This window comes from Bufo bufo, chromosome 2, assembly GCF_905171765.1.
Source record: "Bufo bufo chromosome 2, aBufBuf1.1, whole genome shotgun sequence".
NCBI lineage: Eukaryota > Metazoa > Chordata > Amphibia > Anura > Bufonidae > Bufo > Bufo bufo.
The window spans coordinates 2,846,356-2,865,193 of record NC_053390.1 but is presented as its reverse complement, the minus strand read 5'-3'; the positions used below and the strand labels follow the sequence as shown (position 1 = coordinate 2,865,193).

Sequence of the window (18,838 nt, the reverse complement as noted above, 5' to 3'; positions counted from 1 at the left end):
CGGTCATGTGATCTACGCTGAGGTCACTGTACAGCCGTGTATGCTGCGGTCATGTGATCTACGCTGAGGTCACTGTACAGCTGTGTATGCTGCGGTCATGTGATCTACGCTGAGGTCACTGTACTGCCGTGTATGACGCGGTCATGTGATCTACGCTGAGGTCACTGTACAGCCGTGTATGACGCGGTCATGTGATCTACGCTGAGGTCACTGTACAGCCGTGTATGCTGCGGTCATGTGATCTACGCTGAGGTCACTGTACAGCCGTGTATGCTGCGGTCATGTGATCTACGCTGAGGTCACTGTACAGCCGTGTATGACGCGGTCATGTGATCTACGCTGAGGTCACTGTACAGCTGTGTATGCTGCGGTCATGTGATCTACGCTGAGGTCACTGTACTGCCGTGTATGACGCGGTCATGTGATCTACGCTGAGGTCACTGTACAGCCGTGTATGACGCGGTCATGTGATCTACGCTGAGGTCACTGTACAGCCGTGTATGCTGCGGTCATGTGATCTACGCTGAGGTCACTGTACAGCCGTGTATGACGCGGTCATGTGATCTACGCTGAGGTCACTGTACAGCCGTGTATGACGCGGTCATGTGATCTACGCTGAGGTCACTGTACAGCCGTGTATGCTGCGGTCATGTGATCTACGCTGAGGTCACTGTACAGCCGTGTATGCTGCGGTCATGTGATCTACGCTGAGGTCACTGTACAGCCGTGTATGCTGCGGTCATGTGATCTACGCTGAGGTCACTGTACAGCCGTGTATGACGCGGTCATGTGATCTACGCTGAGGTCACTGTACAGCCGTGTATGACGCGGTCATGGATCTACGCTGAGGTCACTGTACAGCCGTGTATGACGCGGTCATGTGATCTACGCTGAGGTCACTGTACAGCCGTGTATGCTGCGGTCATGTGATCTACGCTGAGGTCACTGTACAGCCGTGTATGACGCGGTCATGTGATCTACGCTGAGGTCACTGTACAGCCGTGTATGCTGCGGTCATGTGATCTACGCTGAGGTCACTGTACAGCCGTGTATGCTGCGGTCATGTGATCTACGCTGAGGTCACTGTACAGCCGTGTATGACGCGGTCATGTGATCTACGCTGAGGTCACTGTACAGCCGTGTATGCTGCGGTCATGTGATCTACGCTGAGGTCACTGTACAGCCGTGTATGACGCGGTCATGTGATCTACGCTGAGGTCACTGTACAGCCGTGTATGCTGCGGTCATGTGATCTACGCTGAGGTCACTGTACAGCCGTGTATGACGCGGTCATGGATCTACGCTGAGGTCACTGTACAGCCGTGTATGCTGCGGTCATGTGATCTACGCTGAGGTCACTGTACAGCCGTGTATGCTGCGGTCATGTGATCTACGCTGAGGTCACTGTACAGCCGTGTCTGCTGCGGTCATGTGATCTACGCTGAGGTCACTGTACAGCCGTGTATGACGCGGTCATGTGATCTACGCTGAGGTCACTGTACAGCCGTGTATGACGCGGTCATGTGATCTACGCTGAGGTCACTGTACAGCCGTGTATGCTGCGGTCATGTGATCTACGCTGAGGTCACTGTACAGCCGTGTATGCTGCGGTCATGTGATCTACGCTGAGGTCACTGTACAGCCGTGTATGCTGCGGTCATGTGATCTACGCTGAGGTCACTGTACAGCCGTGTATGACGCGGTCATGTGATCTACGCTGAGGTCACTGTACAGCCGTGTATGCTGCGGTCATGTGATCTACGCTGAGGTCACTGTACAGCCGTGTATGCCGCGGTCATGTGATCTACGCTGAGGTCACTGTACAGCCGTGTATGACGCGGTCATGTGATCTACGCTGAGGTCACTGTACAGCCGTGTATGACGCGGTCATGTGATCTACGCTGAGGTCACTGTACAGCCGTGTATGACGCGGTCATGTGATCTACGCTGAGGTCACTGTACAGCCGTGTATGCTGCGGTCATGTGATCTACGCTGAGGTCACTGTACAGCCGTGTATGCTGCGGTCATGTGATCTACGCTGAGGTCACTGTACAGCCGTGTATGCTGCGGTCATGTGATCTACGCTGAGGTCACTGTACAGCCGTGTATGACGCGGTCATGTGATCTACGCTGAGGTCACTGTACAGCCGTGTATGCTGCGGTCATGTGATCTACGCTGAGGTCACTGTACAGCCGTGTATGACGCGGTCATGTGATCTACGCTGAGGTCACTGTACAGCCGTGTATGACGCGGTCATGTGATCTAAGCTGAGGTCACTGTACAGCCGTGTATGCTGCGGTCATGTGATCTACGCTGAGGTCACTGTACAGCCGTGTATGACGCGGTCATGTGATCTACGCTGAGGTCACTGTACAGCCGTGTATGACGCGGTCATGTGATCTACGCTGAGGTCACTGTACAGCTGTGTATGCTGCGGTCATGTGATCTACGCTGAGGTCACTGTACAGCCGTGTATGACGCGGTCATGTGATCTACGCTGAGGTCACTGTACAGCCGTGTATGCTGCGGTCATGTGATCTACGCTGAGGTCACTGTACAGCCGTGTATGCTGCGGTCATGTGATCTACGCTGAGGTCACTGTACAGCCGTGTATGCTGCGGTCATGTGATCTACGCTGAGGTCACTGTACAGCCGTGTATGCCGCGGTCATGTGATCTACGCTGAGGTCACTGTACAGCCGTGTATGCTGCGGTCATGTGATCTACGCTGAGGTCACTGTACAGCCGTGTATGCTGCGGTCATGTGATCTACGCTGAGGTCACTGTACAGCCGTGTATGCCGCGGTCATGTGATCTACGCTGAGGTCACTGTACAGCCGTGTATGACGCGGTCATGTGATCTACGCTGAGGTCACTGTACAGCCGTGTATGCTGCGGTCATGTGATCTACGCTGAGGTCACTGTACAGCCGTGTATGACGCGGTCATGTGATCTACGCTGAGGTCACTGTACAGCCGTGTATGCCGCGGTCATGTGATCTACGCTGAGGTCACTGTACAGCCGTGTATGCTGCGGTCATGTGATCTACGCTGAGGTCACTGTACAGCCGTGTATGCTGCGGTCATGTTATCTACGCTGAGGTCACTGTACAGCCGTGTATGCTGCGGTCATGTTATCTACGCTGAGGTCACTGTACAGCCGTGTATGACGCGGTCATGTGATCTACGCTGAGGTCACTGTACAGCCGTGTATGCTGCGGTCATGTGATCTACGCTGAGGTCACTGTACAGCCGTGTATGACGCGGTCATGTGATCTACGCTGAGGTCACTGTACAGCCGTGTATGACGCGGTCATGTGATCTACGCTGAGGTCACTGTACAGCCGTGTATGACGCGGTCATGTGATTGACCCTGGGGTCACTATAGGGTCGTGTGATATGTTGGCGTCTGCTCCGTTTATCAGCATTTTTCATACTGCGGTGTACGTGGCCTTATGATTCAGAGCCTGGCCCGTGAGCGCCCCCTCCTGTCCCATTTCTCTCCTTTATTCTCTCTTTCTATTTGCAGGTTTGGGATCCTCCTCCTTACCCCTGATGTACCTGTGAGCAGAGACAGGTGGGTGCATCTCCCTCCCGGGGGGTCTGCTGGGTATACTGCTGGGTACTGACTGTTCCTCCTCTCCTGCAGTTGTATAAGGATCCTGCAGAGGGTGCAGCTGAGCAGCTGGCAGTGCGGGTAGGTACGCTGGCAGGACGGGTAGGTACGCTGGCAGGACGGGTAGGTACGCTGGCAGGACTCCCCGTCATAGTTGGTGCTATATCATGCTTACACGCCTGTGACTCAACAGGACATCGCGGCTCTTCTTCAAATACTGGCACCAGGATGAGATGATGCAGAACCTGCTGAGGCTGCGGGACGCCGCCATCACCATCCAGAGGCGTACGTAACAAGCGCCCACCTGTGGTCCGGGTGGTGGTCACCCCTCTGTGGTCCTGTGTGTGTTATTATGGTTGGCCTCCTGGGGGAGTTCTCAGCAGTCTTTGCCGTTTCCCTCTTCTTCCAGGGTACAAGGGTCTCCTCTGCCGGAGAGCGTTCCTCAGTCTGCTGGAAGAAATGCGAAAACTGAAGGAGAAGCTGAAAGAGGAAGAGTCTGAAAGGGCGCGCACGCAACGCCAGGAGGAGCAGGAGGCGGCAGCTCGAGGTAAGGGGTGTAATATCTCGCTCCTTGGGGGTGTGATCTGTCACTGCTGCTCGGGGCAGGGCGTAACATGCGGCTGCTCCGTGGGGAAGAGGCTTAACATGCGGCTGCTCGGGGGGAAAGCGGCGTAACATGGCTGCTCAGGGGAAGCGGCGTCACACGTGGCTGTTCGCAGGGGAGTAGCGTAACGTGGCTGCTCAGGGGAAGCGGCGTAACATGTGAATGATCGGGGGAAGCGGCGTCACATGTGGCTGCTCGGGGGCAAGTGGCGTAACGTGGCTGCTCGGGGGGCAGGGAAGTAACATGTGGCTGCTCGGGGGGCAGGGAAGTAACATGTGGCTGCTCGGGGGGCAGGGAAGTAACATGTGGCTGCTCGGGGGGCAGGGACGTAACATGTGGCTGCTCGGGGGGCAGGGACGTAACATGTGGCTGCTCGGGGGGCAGGGAAGTAACGTGGCTGCTCGGGGGGCAGGGAAGTAACATGTGGCTGCTCGGGGGGCAGGGACGTAACATGTGGCTGCTCGGGGGGCAGGGAAGTAACATGTGGCTGCTCGGGGGGCAGGGAAGTAACATGTGGCTGCTCGGGGGGCAGGGAAGTAACATGTGGCTGCTCGGGGGGCAGGGACGTAACATGTGGCTGCTCGGGGGGCAGGGACGTAACATGTGGCTGCTCGGGGGGCAGGGACGTAACATGTGGCTGCTCGGGGGGCAGGGAAGTAACATGTGGCTGCTCGGGGGGCAGGGAAGTAACATGTGGCTGCTCGGGGGGCAGGGACGTAACATGTGGCTGCTCGGGGGGCAGGGACGTAACATGTGGCTGCTCGGGGGGCAGGGAAGTAACATGTGGCTGCTCGGGGGGCAGGGAAGTAACATGTGGCTGCTCGGGGGGCAGGGAAGTAACATGTGGCTGCTCGGGGGGCAGGGACGTAACATGTGGCTGCTCGGGGGGCAGGGACGTAACATGTGGCTGCTCGGGGGGGGGGGGCAGGGACGTAACATGGCTGCTCGGGGGGGGCAGGGACGTAACATGGCTGCTCAGGGGGGCAGGGACGTAACATGGCTGCTCGGGGGGCAGGGACGTAACATGTGGCTGCTCGGGGGCAGGGACGTAACATGTGGCTGCTCGGGGGGGGGCAGGGACGTAACATGGCTGCTCGGGGGGGGGGGGGGCAGGGACGTAACATGGCTGCTCGGGGGGGCAGAGACGTAACATGGCTGCTCGGGGGGCAGGGACGTAACATGTGGCTGCTCGGGGGGGCAGGGACGTAACATGTGGCTGCTCGGGGGCCAGGGACGTAACATGTGGCTGCTCGGGGGTGTAATCTCACACCTGCATCTAATTGCTCTATTTCAGGAGCTGTGGCCCGCCCTGTGCCTGCACCTCGGAGAAGACCACTTCCTGTAAAGCTGACATTAAGTGACGCCCCCTCGGAGCCTCCGGTACCCCGCCCTCGCAGTCGGCTGTTGCAGGCACGTTCACATGACACAGGTGTCAGGTTGTGGTCTGGGATGGAAAGGGTTTTGATGAGTGGCTCAGCGGTGGGCGCCTGCTTTCTGTCGTGTGTGTGGTTCGGGGTCATTCCTGTTATCTTCCCGAGGGAACCTGCTGCCTTCACCTCCGTTATCACCACCAAATTGGTCCTGGCTCCACCATCTGCAGATGTCACTGCTGAGGGACTGAATGTTACTGGTTTACTGATCCTCCCGTCCACCCTCACGTCATCTACTCCAGTCACATCCAGAGCTCGAGTCAAAATTCTGCTCTTACATCATATGTCATACTCCAATCACAACTAGAACTGCAGGTAAAATTGTACAGTTTTATCATGTCTTCTGACTGCAGATCTGAGTGTGAATAGAGCATAATACATGGTGTAACAGCAGAATTGCTGCAGCTCTGGCTGTGACTGGAGAATATGAGGTAGTACTGGTGAGTGCAGTAAGTGGCCTCCTGTATCTATGGGGTGAATGCAGTGGGTTACCGCTCCTCCTGATCACCTTGTACATGTTATGATGTTTGGTTGCAGCTTTCCCCATTTGACAATCCTGCGGTGCGTCCACCACTTCCATCCATCGTTCATCAGGACGGCGCCAAGAAGCAGATGCAGCGGCGGAAAACCCTGCTGTGGTTCAAGGAGACGCAGGCCAAGAAGGTGCTGGACGGTGGCGAGTTCCCGCCGTGGCTGCATGGAATGATCTCTCGCAGGTAACGCCCATCACCGCGGGGGGTACTGACGTAGGACTCACAATTGTGAGCGACGAGCCCGTCTGAACTAATCAGATTCATCATGATGGAGACTCCGGCGGGGTTACGGGGCTTCATCATTAGGGGCAGCTACAGGGTGGAGCTATGTATATATGTACACCATACTACCGCCATACCAGGTTCCTGCAGGGACATGAAGGTGATACCTTAGGTAGGTAGAATTAACGGGAACTAGGGACAGCATAGGGGCAGCTACAGGGTGGAGCTATGTGTATATGTACACTGTACTACCGCCATACCAGGTTCCTGCAGGAACATGAAGGTGATACCTTAGGTAGGTAGAATTAACGGGAACTAGTGACAGCTACAGGGTGGAGCTATGTGTATATGTACACTGTACTACCGCCATACCAGGTTCCTGCAGGAACATGAAGGTGATACCTTAGGTAGGTAGAATTAACGGGAACTAGTGACAGCTACAGGGTGGAGCTATGTGTATATGTACACTGTACTACCGCCATACCAGGTTCCTGCAGGAACATGAAGGTGATACCTTAGGTAGGTAGAATTAACGGGAACTAGTGACAGCTACAGGGTGGAGCTATGTATATATGTACACTGTACTACCGCCATACCAGGTTCCTGCAGGAACATGAAGGTGATACCTTAGGTAGGTAGAATTAACGGGAACTAGTGACAGCTACAGGGTGGAGCTATGTGTATATGTACACTGTACTACCGCCATACCAGGTTCCTGCAGGGACATGAAGGTGATACCTTAGGTAGGTAGAATTAACAGGAACTAGGGACAGCATAGGGGCAGCTACAGGGTGGAGCTATGTGTATATGTACACTATACTACCGCCATACCAGGTTCCTGCAGGGACATGAAGATGATACCTTAGGTAGGTAGAATTAACGGGAACTAGGGGCAGCTACAGGGTGGAGCTATGTGTATATGTACACCATACTACCGCCATACCAGGTTCCTGCAGGGACATAAAGGTGATACCTTAGGTAGGTAGAATTAACAGGAACTAGGGGCAGCTACAGGGTGGAGCTATGTGTATATGTACACCATACTACCGCCATACCAGGTTCCTGCAGGGACATGAAGATGATACCTTAGGTAGGTAGAATTAACAGGAACTAGGGACAGCATAGGGGCAGCTACAGGGTGGAGCTATGTGTATATGTACACTATACTACCGCCATACCAGGTTCCTGCAGGGACATGAAGGTGATACCTTAGGTAGGTAGAATTAACGGGAACTAGGGACAGCATAGGGGCAGCTACAGGGTGGAGCTATGTATATATGTACACTATACTACCGCCATACCAGGTTCCTGCAGGGACATGAAGATGATACCTTAGGTAGGTAGAATTAACGGGAACTAGTGACAGCATAGGGGCAGCTACAAGGTGGAGCTATGTGTATATGTACACTATACTACCGCCATACCAGGTTCCTGCAGGGACATGAAGGTGATACCTTAGGTAGGTAGAATTAACGGGAACTAGGGACAGCATTGGGGCAGCTACAGGGTGGAGCTATGTGTATATGTACACTGTACTACCGCCATACCAGGTTCCTGCAGGGACATGAAGGTGATACCTTAGGTAGGTAGAATTAACGGGAACTAGGGACAGCATTGGGGCAGCTACAGGGTGGAGCTATGTGTATATGTACACTATACTACCGCCATACCAGGTTCCTGCAGGGACATGAAGATGATACCTTAGGTAGGTAGAATTAACGGGAACTAGGGACAGCATTGGGGCAGCTACAGGGTGGAGCTATGTGTATATGTACACTGTACTACCGCCATACCAGGTTCCTGCAGGGACATGAAGGTGATACCTTAGGTAGGTAGAATTAACAGGAACTAGGGACAGCATAGGGGCAACTACAGGGTGGAGCTATGTATATATGTACACCATACTACCGCCATACCAGGTTCCTGCAGGGACATGAAGGTGATACCTTAGGTAGGTAGAATTAACGGGAACTAGGGACAGCATAGGGGCAGCTACAGGGTGGAGCTATGTGTATATGTACACCATACTACCGCCATACCAGGTTCCTGCAGGGACATGAAGGTGATACCTTAGGTAGGTAGAATTAACGGGAACTAGGGACAGCATTGGGGCAGCTACAGGGTGGAGCTATGTGTATATGTACACTGTACTACCGCCATACCAGGTTCCTGCAGGGACATGAAGGTGATACCTTAGGTAGGTAGAATTAACAGGAACTAGGGACAGCATAGGGGCAACTACAGGGTGGAGCTATGTATATATGTACACCATACTACCGCCATACCAGGTTCCTGCAGGGACATGAAGGTGATACCTTAGGTAGGTAGAATTAACGGGAACTAGGGACAGCATAGGGGCAGCTACAGGGTGGAGCTATGTATATATGTACACTATACTACCGCCATACCAGGTTCCTGCAGGGACATGAAGATGATACCTTAGGTAGGTAGAATTAACGGGAACTAGTGACAGCATAGGGGCAGCTACAAGGTGGAGCTATGTGTATATGTACAATATACTACCGCCATACCAGGTTCCTGCAGGGACATGAAGGTGATACCTTAGGTAGGTAGAATTAACGGGAACTAGGGGCAGCTACAGGGTGGAGCTATGTGTATATGTACACCATACTACCGCCATACCAGGTTCCTGCAGGGACATGAAGGTGATACCTTAGGTAGGTAGAATTAACGGGAACTAGGGGCAGCTACAGGGTGGAGCTATGTATATATGTACACCATACTACCGCCATACCAGGTTCCTGCAGGGACATAAAGGTGATACCTTAGGTAGGTAGAATTAACGGGAACTAGGGGCAGCTACAGGGTGGAGCTATGTGTATATGTACACCATACTACCGCCATACCAGGTTCCTGCAGGGACATGAAGATGATACCTTAGGTAGGTAGAATTAACGGGAACTAGGGACAGCATAGGGGCAGCTACAGGGTGGATCTATGTGTATATGTACACTATACTACCGCCATACCAGGTTCCTGCAGGGACATGAAGATGATACCTTAGGTAGGTAGAATTAACGGGAACTAGGGGCAGCTACAGGGTGGAGCTATGTGTATATGTACACCATACTACCGCCATACCAGGTTCCTGCAGGGACATAAAGGTGATACCTTAGGTAGGTAGAATTAACGGGAACTAGGGGCAGCTACAGGGTGGAGCTATGTGTATATGTACACCATACTACCGCCATACCAGGTTCCTGCAGGGACATAAAGGTGATACCTTAGGTAGGTAGAATTAACAGGAACTAGGGACAGCATAGGGGCAACTACAGGGTGGAGCTATGTGTATATGTACACTATACTACCGCCATACCAGGTTCCTGCAGGGACATGAAGATGATACCTTAGGTAGGTAGAATTAACAGGAACCAGGGACAGCATAGGGGCAACTACAGGGTGGAGCTATGTGTATATGTACACTATACTACCGCCATACCAGGTTCCTGCAGGGACATGAAGGTGATACCTTAGGTAGGTAGAATTAACGGGAACTAGGGACAGCATAGGGGCAGCTACAGGGTGGAGCTATGTGTATATGTACACTGTACTACCGCCATACCAGGTTCCTGCAGGGACATGAAGATGATACCTTAGGTAGGTAGAATTAACGGGAACTAGGGACAGCATAGGGGCAACTACAGGGTGGAGCTATGTGTATATGTACACTGTACTACCGCCATACCAGGTTCCTGCAGGGACATGAAGGTGATACCTTAGGTAGGTAGAATTAACAGGAACTAGGGACAGCATAGGGGCAGCTACAGGGTGGAGCTATGTGTATATGTACACTATACTACCGCCATACCAGGTTCCTGCAGGGACATGAAGATGATACCTTAGGTAGGTAGAATTAACGGGAACTAGGGGCAGCTACAGGGTGGAGCTATGTGTATATGTACACCATACTACCGCCATACCAGGTTCCTGCAGGGACATAAAGGTGATACCTTAGGTAGGTAGAATTAACAGGAACTAGGGGCAGCTACAGGGTGGAGCTATGTGTATATGTACACCATACTACCGCCATACCAGGTTCCTGCAGGGACATGAAGATGATACCTTAGGTAGGTAGAATTAACAGGAACTAGGGACAGCATAGGGGCAACTACAGGGTGGAGCTATGTGTATATGTACACTAAACTACCGCCATACCAGGTTCCTGCAGGGACATGAAGGTGATACCTTAGGTAGGTAGAATTAACGGGAACTAGGGACAGCATAGGGGCAGCTACAGGGTGGAGCTATGTATATATGTACACTATACTACCGCCATACCAGGTTCCTGCAGGGACATGAAGGTGATACCTTAGGTAGGTAGAATTAACGGGAACTAGGGGCAGCTACAGGGTGGAGCTATGTGTATATGTACACCATACTACCGCCATACCAGGTTCCTGCAGGGACATGAAGGTGATACCTTAGGTAGGTAGAATTAACGGGAACTAGGGACAGCATTGGGGCAGCTACAGGGTGGAGCTATGTGTATATGTACACTATACTACCGCCATACCAGGTTCCTGCAGGGACATGAAGATGATACCTTAGGTAGGTAGAATTAACGGGAACTAGGGGCAGCTACAGGGTGGAGCTATGTATATATGTACACCATACTACCGCCATACCAGGTTCCTGCAGGGACATAAAGGTGATACCTTAGGTAGGTAGAATTAACGGGAACTAGGGGCAGCTACAGGGTGGAGCTATGTGTATATGTACACCATACTACCGCCATACCAGGTTCCTGCAGGGACATGAAGATGATACCTTAGGTAGGTAGAATTAACGGGAACTAGGGACAGCATAGGGGCAACTACAGGGTGGAGCTATGTGTATATGTACACTATACTACCGCCATACCAGGTTCCTGCAGGGACATGAAGATGATACCTTAGGTAGGTAGAATTAACGGGAACTAGGGGCAGCTACAGGGTGGAGCTATGTGTATATGTACACCATACTACCGCCATACCAGGTTCCTGCAGGGACATAAAGGTGATACCTTAGGTAGGTAGAATTAACGGGAACTAGGGGCAGCTACAGGGTGGAGCTATGTGTATATGTACACCATACTACCGCCATACCAGGTTCCTGCAGGGACATAAAGGTGATACCTTAGGTAGGTAGAATTAACAGGAACTAGGGACAGCATAGGGGCAGCTACAGGGTGGAGCTATGTATATATGTACACTATACTACCGCCATACCAGGTTCCTGCAGGGACATGAAGGTGATACCTTAGGTAGGTAGAATTAACGGGAACTAGGGACAGCATAGGGGCAACTACAGGGTGGAGCTATGTGTATATGTACACTATACTACCGCCATACCAGGTTCCTGCAGGGACATGAAGATGATACCTTAGGTAGGTAGAATTAACAGGAACCAGGGACAGCATAGGGGCAACTACAGGGTGGAGCTATGTGTATATGTACACTATACTACCGCCATACCAGGTTCCTGCAGGGACATGAAGGTGATACCTTAGGTAGGTAGAATTAACGGGAACTAGGGACAGCATAGGGGCAGCTACAGGGTGGAGCTATGTGTATATGTACACTATACTACCGCCATACCAGGTTCCTGCAGGGACATGAAGATGATACCTTAGGTAGGTAGAATTAACAGGAACTAGGGACAGCATAGGGGCAACTACAGGGTGGATCTATGTGTATATGTACACTATACTACCGCCATACCAGGTTCCTGCAGGGACATGAAGATGATACCTTAGGTAGGTAGAATTAACGGGAACTAGGGGCAGCTACAGGGTGGAGCTATGTGTATATGTACACCATACTACCGCCATACCAGGTTCCTGCAGGGACATAAAGGTGATACCTTAGGTAGGTAGAATTAACGGGAACTAGGGGCAGCTACAGGGTGGAGCTATGTGTATATGTACACCATACTACCGCCATACCAGGTTCCTGCAGGGACATGAAGATGATACCTTAGGTAGGTAGAATTAACGGGAACTAGGGACAGCATAGGGGCAACTACAGGGTGGAGCTATGTGTATATGTACACTATACTACCGCCATACCAGGTTCCTGCAGGGACATGAAGGTGATACCTTAGGTAGGTAGAATTAACGGGAACTAGGGACAGCATAGGGGCAGCTACAGGGTGGAGCTATGTATATATGTACACTATACTACCGCCATACCAGGTTCCTGCAGGGACATGAAGGTGAGACTTTAGACAGGATTAACGGGTTGTCATTAGGGACAGGATAGGGGCAGTTACTGTGAGTGTGGGCTTGGGCCATGTGTGTGTATAGATATATACGCTGTGTATATATATATACTGTGGGGTTTCGCTCTGGTAGACAGGATTAGCGGACGCAGTACGGAGGCAACAACAAGTTCTTTGGATCAAACCGTTCAGTGTTTTATTCACACTTTAGGCAAGTGACAAAACAAGAAAAGTGTCACCTTGTGGTGTTGGTGGTAATTCACATCATGCGGCACTTCTGCCTCGGAGTCCTTGCTGACAGCAGCACCAACCGGTTTTCACACCTTCCTCCAGACACCAGGCTGCCAGATCCCAGCACAGAGACCCGGCTTCTGAGCCCAGCTGCCTCTTTAAGGACAGCCAGGTGCTGCTAAAACCCAGACCAGCACTTAAAATCCAGTCCAGTATTCGACCTCACCGGGCTGTACATCAGCAGCACACGCTGGGAGGACAATACCTGTTTTCCCAGATAAAACCTCTGTGTCACAATACACACATGGACACACGCCATACACCGCACAGACACACGCCATACACCGCACATACATACACACACATAGACACACGCCATACACCGCACATACATACACACACACACACACATGGACACACGCCATACACCGCACATACATACACACACATAGACACACGCCATACACCGCACATACATACACACACATAGACACACGCCATACACCGCACATACATACACACACACACACACATGGACACACGCCATACACCGCACATACATACACACACATAGACACACGCCATACACCGCACATACATACACACACATACATAGACACACACCATACACCGCACATACATACACACACACACACACATGGACACACGCCATACACCACATACATAAACACACATAGACACACGCCATACACCGCACATACATACACACACACACATGGACACACGCCATACACCACATACATAAACACACATAGACACACGCCATACACCGCACATACATACACACACACACATAGACACACGCCATACACCGCACATACATACACACACACACATAGACACACGCCATACACCGCACATACATACACACACATACATAGACACACACCATACACCGCACATACACACACGGACCCACGTCATACACACATACGCCTTAAACACACACATAGACACACGCCATACACCGCACATACATACACACACACACGCCATATACACACACACACACATAGACACACACCATACACCGCACATACACATACACACCATACACATACACACACACGCCATACACACGTCATACACACACACGCCATACATACACACGCCATACACACACACCATAGACACACACCATACACCGCACATACACACACATGCACACACCATACACACGCCATATACACACATACACACGCCATATACACACATACACACGCCATATACACACATACACATGACATACACACATACACACGCCATATACACACATACACACGCCATATACACACGACATACACACACATACACACGCCATATACACACACATACACACGCCATATACACACACATAGACACACGCCATACACACACATAGACACACGCCATACACACACATAGACACACGCCATACACACACATAGACACACGCCATACACCGCACATAGACCCACGCCATACACTGCACATAGACACACACGCCGTACACCGCACAGACACACGCCATACACATGCACACGCCATACACACATACACATGTCATACACACACATACACATGTCATACACACATAGACACATGTCATACACACATAGACACGCCATACACACGCCATAGACACACACATAGACACACGCTATACACACACAGACACACGCCATACACACATGCACACGCCATACACACACACATGCACATGTCATACACACACATAGACACACGCCATACATACACACACACATAGACACACGCCATACATGGCACATACATACACACACAGACACACGCCATACACGGCACATACATACACACACAGACACACGCCATACACACACACACACATGTACACGCCATACACGGCACATACATACACACACAGCTTTTAAAGAGACAGTACTCTTATTTTCTGCGCAGGAGCCAGCCTTTTTTGTCCTGAACCTGTTATGATGCATCCATGGTCGGGGTCGGTATATATTTTGATGCCCGCTGGGTTCCATTCACACTTTTTTCAGATCTGTTGAGCTATTTATCATAAAAATCCTATTTTGCTCAGAATAGCGGCCCCGCCCTGACATATTGCTCTGCGTCCCAGTCGCTGTGTGTGGTAGTCAGTCCTCGGCCAGGCTTGGGTGGTCGTGTGGTCCCAGGTGGACATTTCTCTCCAGCCATTATTTTATTGGACTCTGTCCAAGTTCCGTTTTTTGTTTTTTTCCTAAAACAAATGAAAACTATTTAAAAAAATCCAGTTATCAGTCATGTGCGTGACCCCTTAAAGGGGTATTCCAGGGGTTTCCCTCTTCTGCCGGATGGAGCGGTGGTGCATTCTAATCAGATGCTCCAAGGTGCGCGATCGCTGGGACCGGATTCCTGCGGATATAACTGCAGGGCCCAATGAGCGCCCTGCTGTCCCCTTGCAGGATTTTGTTACAAATGAAAGGGTTTCTGCCGCTCACACATTATGTAGATATATATATTCATGTTGTATCTATGTGTAACCTGCACTAAGATGGGATTCATCCGTATAAACTCCACACTGGACCCTCCCCCCCATGGCGATCATTCTTATCGGACGCTCGTCTCCCCTGTGACACGGGTACTGTGCCCGTCTGTGTATATATAATAAGGAGGGCATCACTTTCTGCTGTAGCTCGGGGGGTGCGTCCTTTCTGCTGTAGCTCGGGGGGTGCGTCCTTTCTGTTGTAGCTCGGGGGGTGCGTCCTTTTTGCGGCAGCTCGGGGGGGTGTCCTTTCTGCGGCAGCTCGGGGGGGGTGTCCTTTCTGCGGCAGCTCGGGGGGCGTCCTTTCTGCTGCAGCTCGGAAAGGGTGCGTCCTTTCTGCTGCAGCTCGGGGGGGGGTGCATTCTTTATGTGGCAGCTCGGGGGGGGGGGGGGGTGCGTCCTTTCTCAGCAGCAGGGATCAAGTGTTTTGAGATTAGGCCGTCAGCTCAGCTTTGAAGAGGCCACCAGATTTCAGTATGGACAACAGCCGCATCAACAATGTCATCCCCTGATATTTATATTAAAGCAGTCACTCCTGCTGATGCAACAAGGGACATCTGGCAGAAGAGCAAGAGCTTCCACGGTTTGCTTCCTGACCTCCTGAACAGTGGCAGATCGGGCCCAGTTTTCTTTGGTGTACTGTCTTCTCCAGCTTCCAGTGTACTTGCCCATGAGGTTCTGCACTAATATTCTGCTGCTCCTATAATTCTAGGGCGCTTGTTCAGAACAAGCCACCGTTTCTTCCGATACAACCGTGTGTGTATGAACACTGGTAGATATCTGCCCCCAATAAGGGTCAATTTTTGGAAGCTTTGGAATACGATAAAGAACACACATGATGGAGCAGTGTGATATTGAACACAGTGTTTGATAACGCTGTCAAACATGCGTGTAAATCGGACTCGCTTATCCCTACTAACAATCAATGGATTATCCATTGAGCAGACGGAGAGTGACCTCTTGAGTGTAATGGGATGTTGTGACTGTTAATAGATCCTCTCCCGAGCCGGTGGATTGTGACGCAGTTCACACTTTACTGTTACCTTGCACTTTGTAGGGACGCGGAGAATCTTCTGACAGATAAAGAACCTGGAGATTTCCTCGTCCGAATCAGCCAGACCCGAGCGGGATACATCCTGAGCTACAAGTGAGTGCTGTCCGTACAGAGACCAGGGCAGGACTGTGTACACTGCGCGCTGTAGTAGAGGCTCCGCCCACGCGCGCTGTAGTAGAGGCTCCGCCCACAGTGAGCGCTGTAGTAGAGGCTCCGCCCACAGTGAGCGCTGTAGTAGAGGCTCCGCCCATGCTGCGCGCTGTAGTAGAGGCTCCGCCCATGCTGCGCGCTGTAGTAGAGGCTCCGCCCATGCTGCGCGCTGTAGTAGAGGCCCCGCCCATTCTGCGCTCTGTAGTAGAGGCTCCGCCCACGCTGGGCTCTGTAGTAGAGGCTCCGCCCAAGCTGCGCGCTGTAGTAGAGGCTCCGCCCACGCTGGGTTCTGTAGTAGAGGCTCCGCCCACAGTGAGCGCTGTAGTAGAGGCTCCGCCCACAGTGAGCGCTGTAGTAGAGGCTCCGCCCATGCTGCGCGCTGTAGTAGAGGCTCCACCCATGCTGCGCTCTGTAGTAGAGGCTCCGCCCATGCTGCGCTCTGTAGTAGAGGCTCCGCCCATGCTGCGCGCTGTAGTAGAGGCTCCGCCCATGCTGCGCGCTGTAGTAGAGGCTCCGCCCATGCTGCGCGCTGTAGTAGAGGCTCCGCCCATGCTGCGCGCTGTAGTAGAGGCTCCGCCCATGCTGCGCGCTGTAGTAGAGGCTCCGCCCATGCTGCGCGCTGTAGTAGAGGCTCCGCCCATGCTGCGCGCTGTAGTAGAGGCTCCGCCCATGCTGCGCGCTGTAGTAGAGGCTCCGCCCATGCTGCGCGCTGTAGTAGAGGCTCCGCCCATGCTGCGCTCTGTAGTAGAGGCTCCGCCCATGCTGCGCTCTGTAGTAGAGGCTCCGCCCACGCTGCGCTCTGTAGTAGAGGCTCCGCCCACGCTGGGCTCTGTAGTAGAGGCTCCACCCACGCTGGGCTCTGTAGTTAAGGCTCCATGCACATTGCATTAGATAATATTCATTCTTTGTGCACTGCACTATGTATAATCCTCTGTGCTGCTGTGTCTCCTAGTAGATCGCCCTCCCGGTGCCGCCATTACATGGTGGACGTGCTCTCCAATGGCTGTTACGTCATCCTCGGCGAGGAGCGCGCTCACACCTCACTCATCACTCTAGTGAAATTCCACCAAAGAATCGGGATCCAGCCGTACGGAGAAATCCTGAGAGAACCGTGTGGGAAGGTGAGAGGACAGAGCCGAGCATCATCAACCTCCCCCATGAGATCACAATATAATCTCCCTATCACACACAATGTATCACTCCCATCATCCCTGACCCCAGGAGCTCACAGTCTATCTTACACACTAGATGACAACCTGGGAGCCTGACTATGCGGAGCTGTCGTTTCTGAGCAGGACGCTCTCTCTGGGAGATGAGAACGGGTGCTCTCCTGAGTCGTCGGGGGTCTTGGAGTCAGTGAAGTTTCCACATCATTACCACAAGTCAATCCGCAGAGCCATGCGTGAGATCCAGCAGGTGGGGGTTTCTCATTACTGGTGGAGGTCTCTGCTGTCCTCTTGTGATGTCATCTGATGTCATTGCATTTGGTCACTGCTCTCAGGTGTTCTTTACTATTTCCCTGGATCTCGTCAATTGGGGCTCAGCCTGTAATGATTGGACGGGTGCCTAATGCTGTGTCTTCTCTCCAGGCTTCTCCTATTCATATGACCAATAGTTGTGAAGCAGAAGAGCGCAGACCATCTGCAACGTAACGGGCCGAGCGTCCCAGCGAGCCGAGGAGCCAACAGAACCATATGCTTCCCTAGTTAGGGGGGAGGGGGCTGACTTCTGCTGCCCTGAGACCAGCACTGGATGAGCCCTGTTCTGCCATAACCCAGCCCCTATGAGTGGTGGACGCAGAGGACCCCTTCTCGTGGCCGGGACTGTGGTTCTCTGTATGCCCCGCCGCCTCTTGGTGGGTCAAGACTCCGTTATTCTGGATTCTGTGATTTCTAGTTTTTTCTCTTGAAGGTGTAAATGTCATAATAAAGTAATGAGATGTCACATCGGAGGTGGGTGCTCTCTGCTCCTGGAGGACTCGTCACATAGGATGGGGTTTAGGGGTGGATGGTGCTCTTTGCTCCCAGAGGACTCGTCACATAGGATGGGGGTGGATGGTACTTTCTGCTCCCGGGGGGACTCCTCACACGGAATGGGGGGGAGGGTTGGATGGTGCTCTCTGCTGCTGGAGGACTTGTCACATAGGATGGGGGTGGATGGTACTCTCTACTCCCAGAAGTCTCGTCACATAGGATGGGGGTGTATGGTGCTTTCTGCTCCCGGAGGACTCCTCACATGGGATAGGGGGGGTTGAATTG

General features: G+C 52.3%; 1 protein-coding gene across 1 annotated transcript in view; it reads left to right on the top strand.

The window, feature by feature from the left end:
• The window catches only part of LOC120992224 (myosin-IIIa-like), a 73,491-nt gene extending 54,972 nt beyond the window's left edge, over positions 1-18,519 (top strand). Inside the window, exons 21-30 of the mRNA XM_040421058.1 lie at positions 3,530-3,577; positions 3,650-3,697; positions 3,810-3,901; positions 4,026-4,163; positions 5,515-5,630; positions 6,188-6,366; positions 16,434-16,523; positions 17,536-17,701; positions 17,829-17,996; positions 18,170-18,519. Of these exons, the coding sequence (XP_040276992.1) occupies positions 3,530-3,577; positions 3,650-3,697; positions 3,810-3,901; positions 4,026-4,163; positions 5,515-5,630; positions 6,188-6,366; positions 16,434-16,523; positions 17,536-17,701; positions 17,829-17,996; positions 18,170-18,232 (1,108 nt within the window). The 3' untranslated portion in view covers positions 18,233-18,519. The remainder of the gene's footprint in view (positions 1-3,529; positions 3,578-3,649; positions 3,698-3,809; positions 3,902-4,025; positions 4,164-5,514; positions 5,631-6,187; positions 6,367-16,433; positions 16,524-17,535; positions 17,702-17,828; positions 17,997-18,169) is intronic.
• The last annotated feature ends 319 nt before the right edge of the window (positions 18,520-18,838 follow it).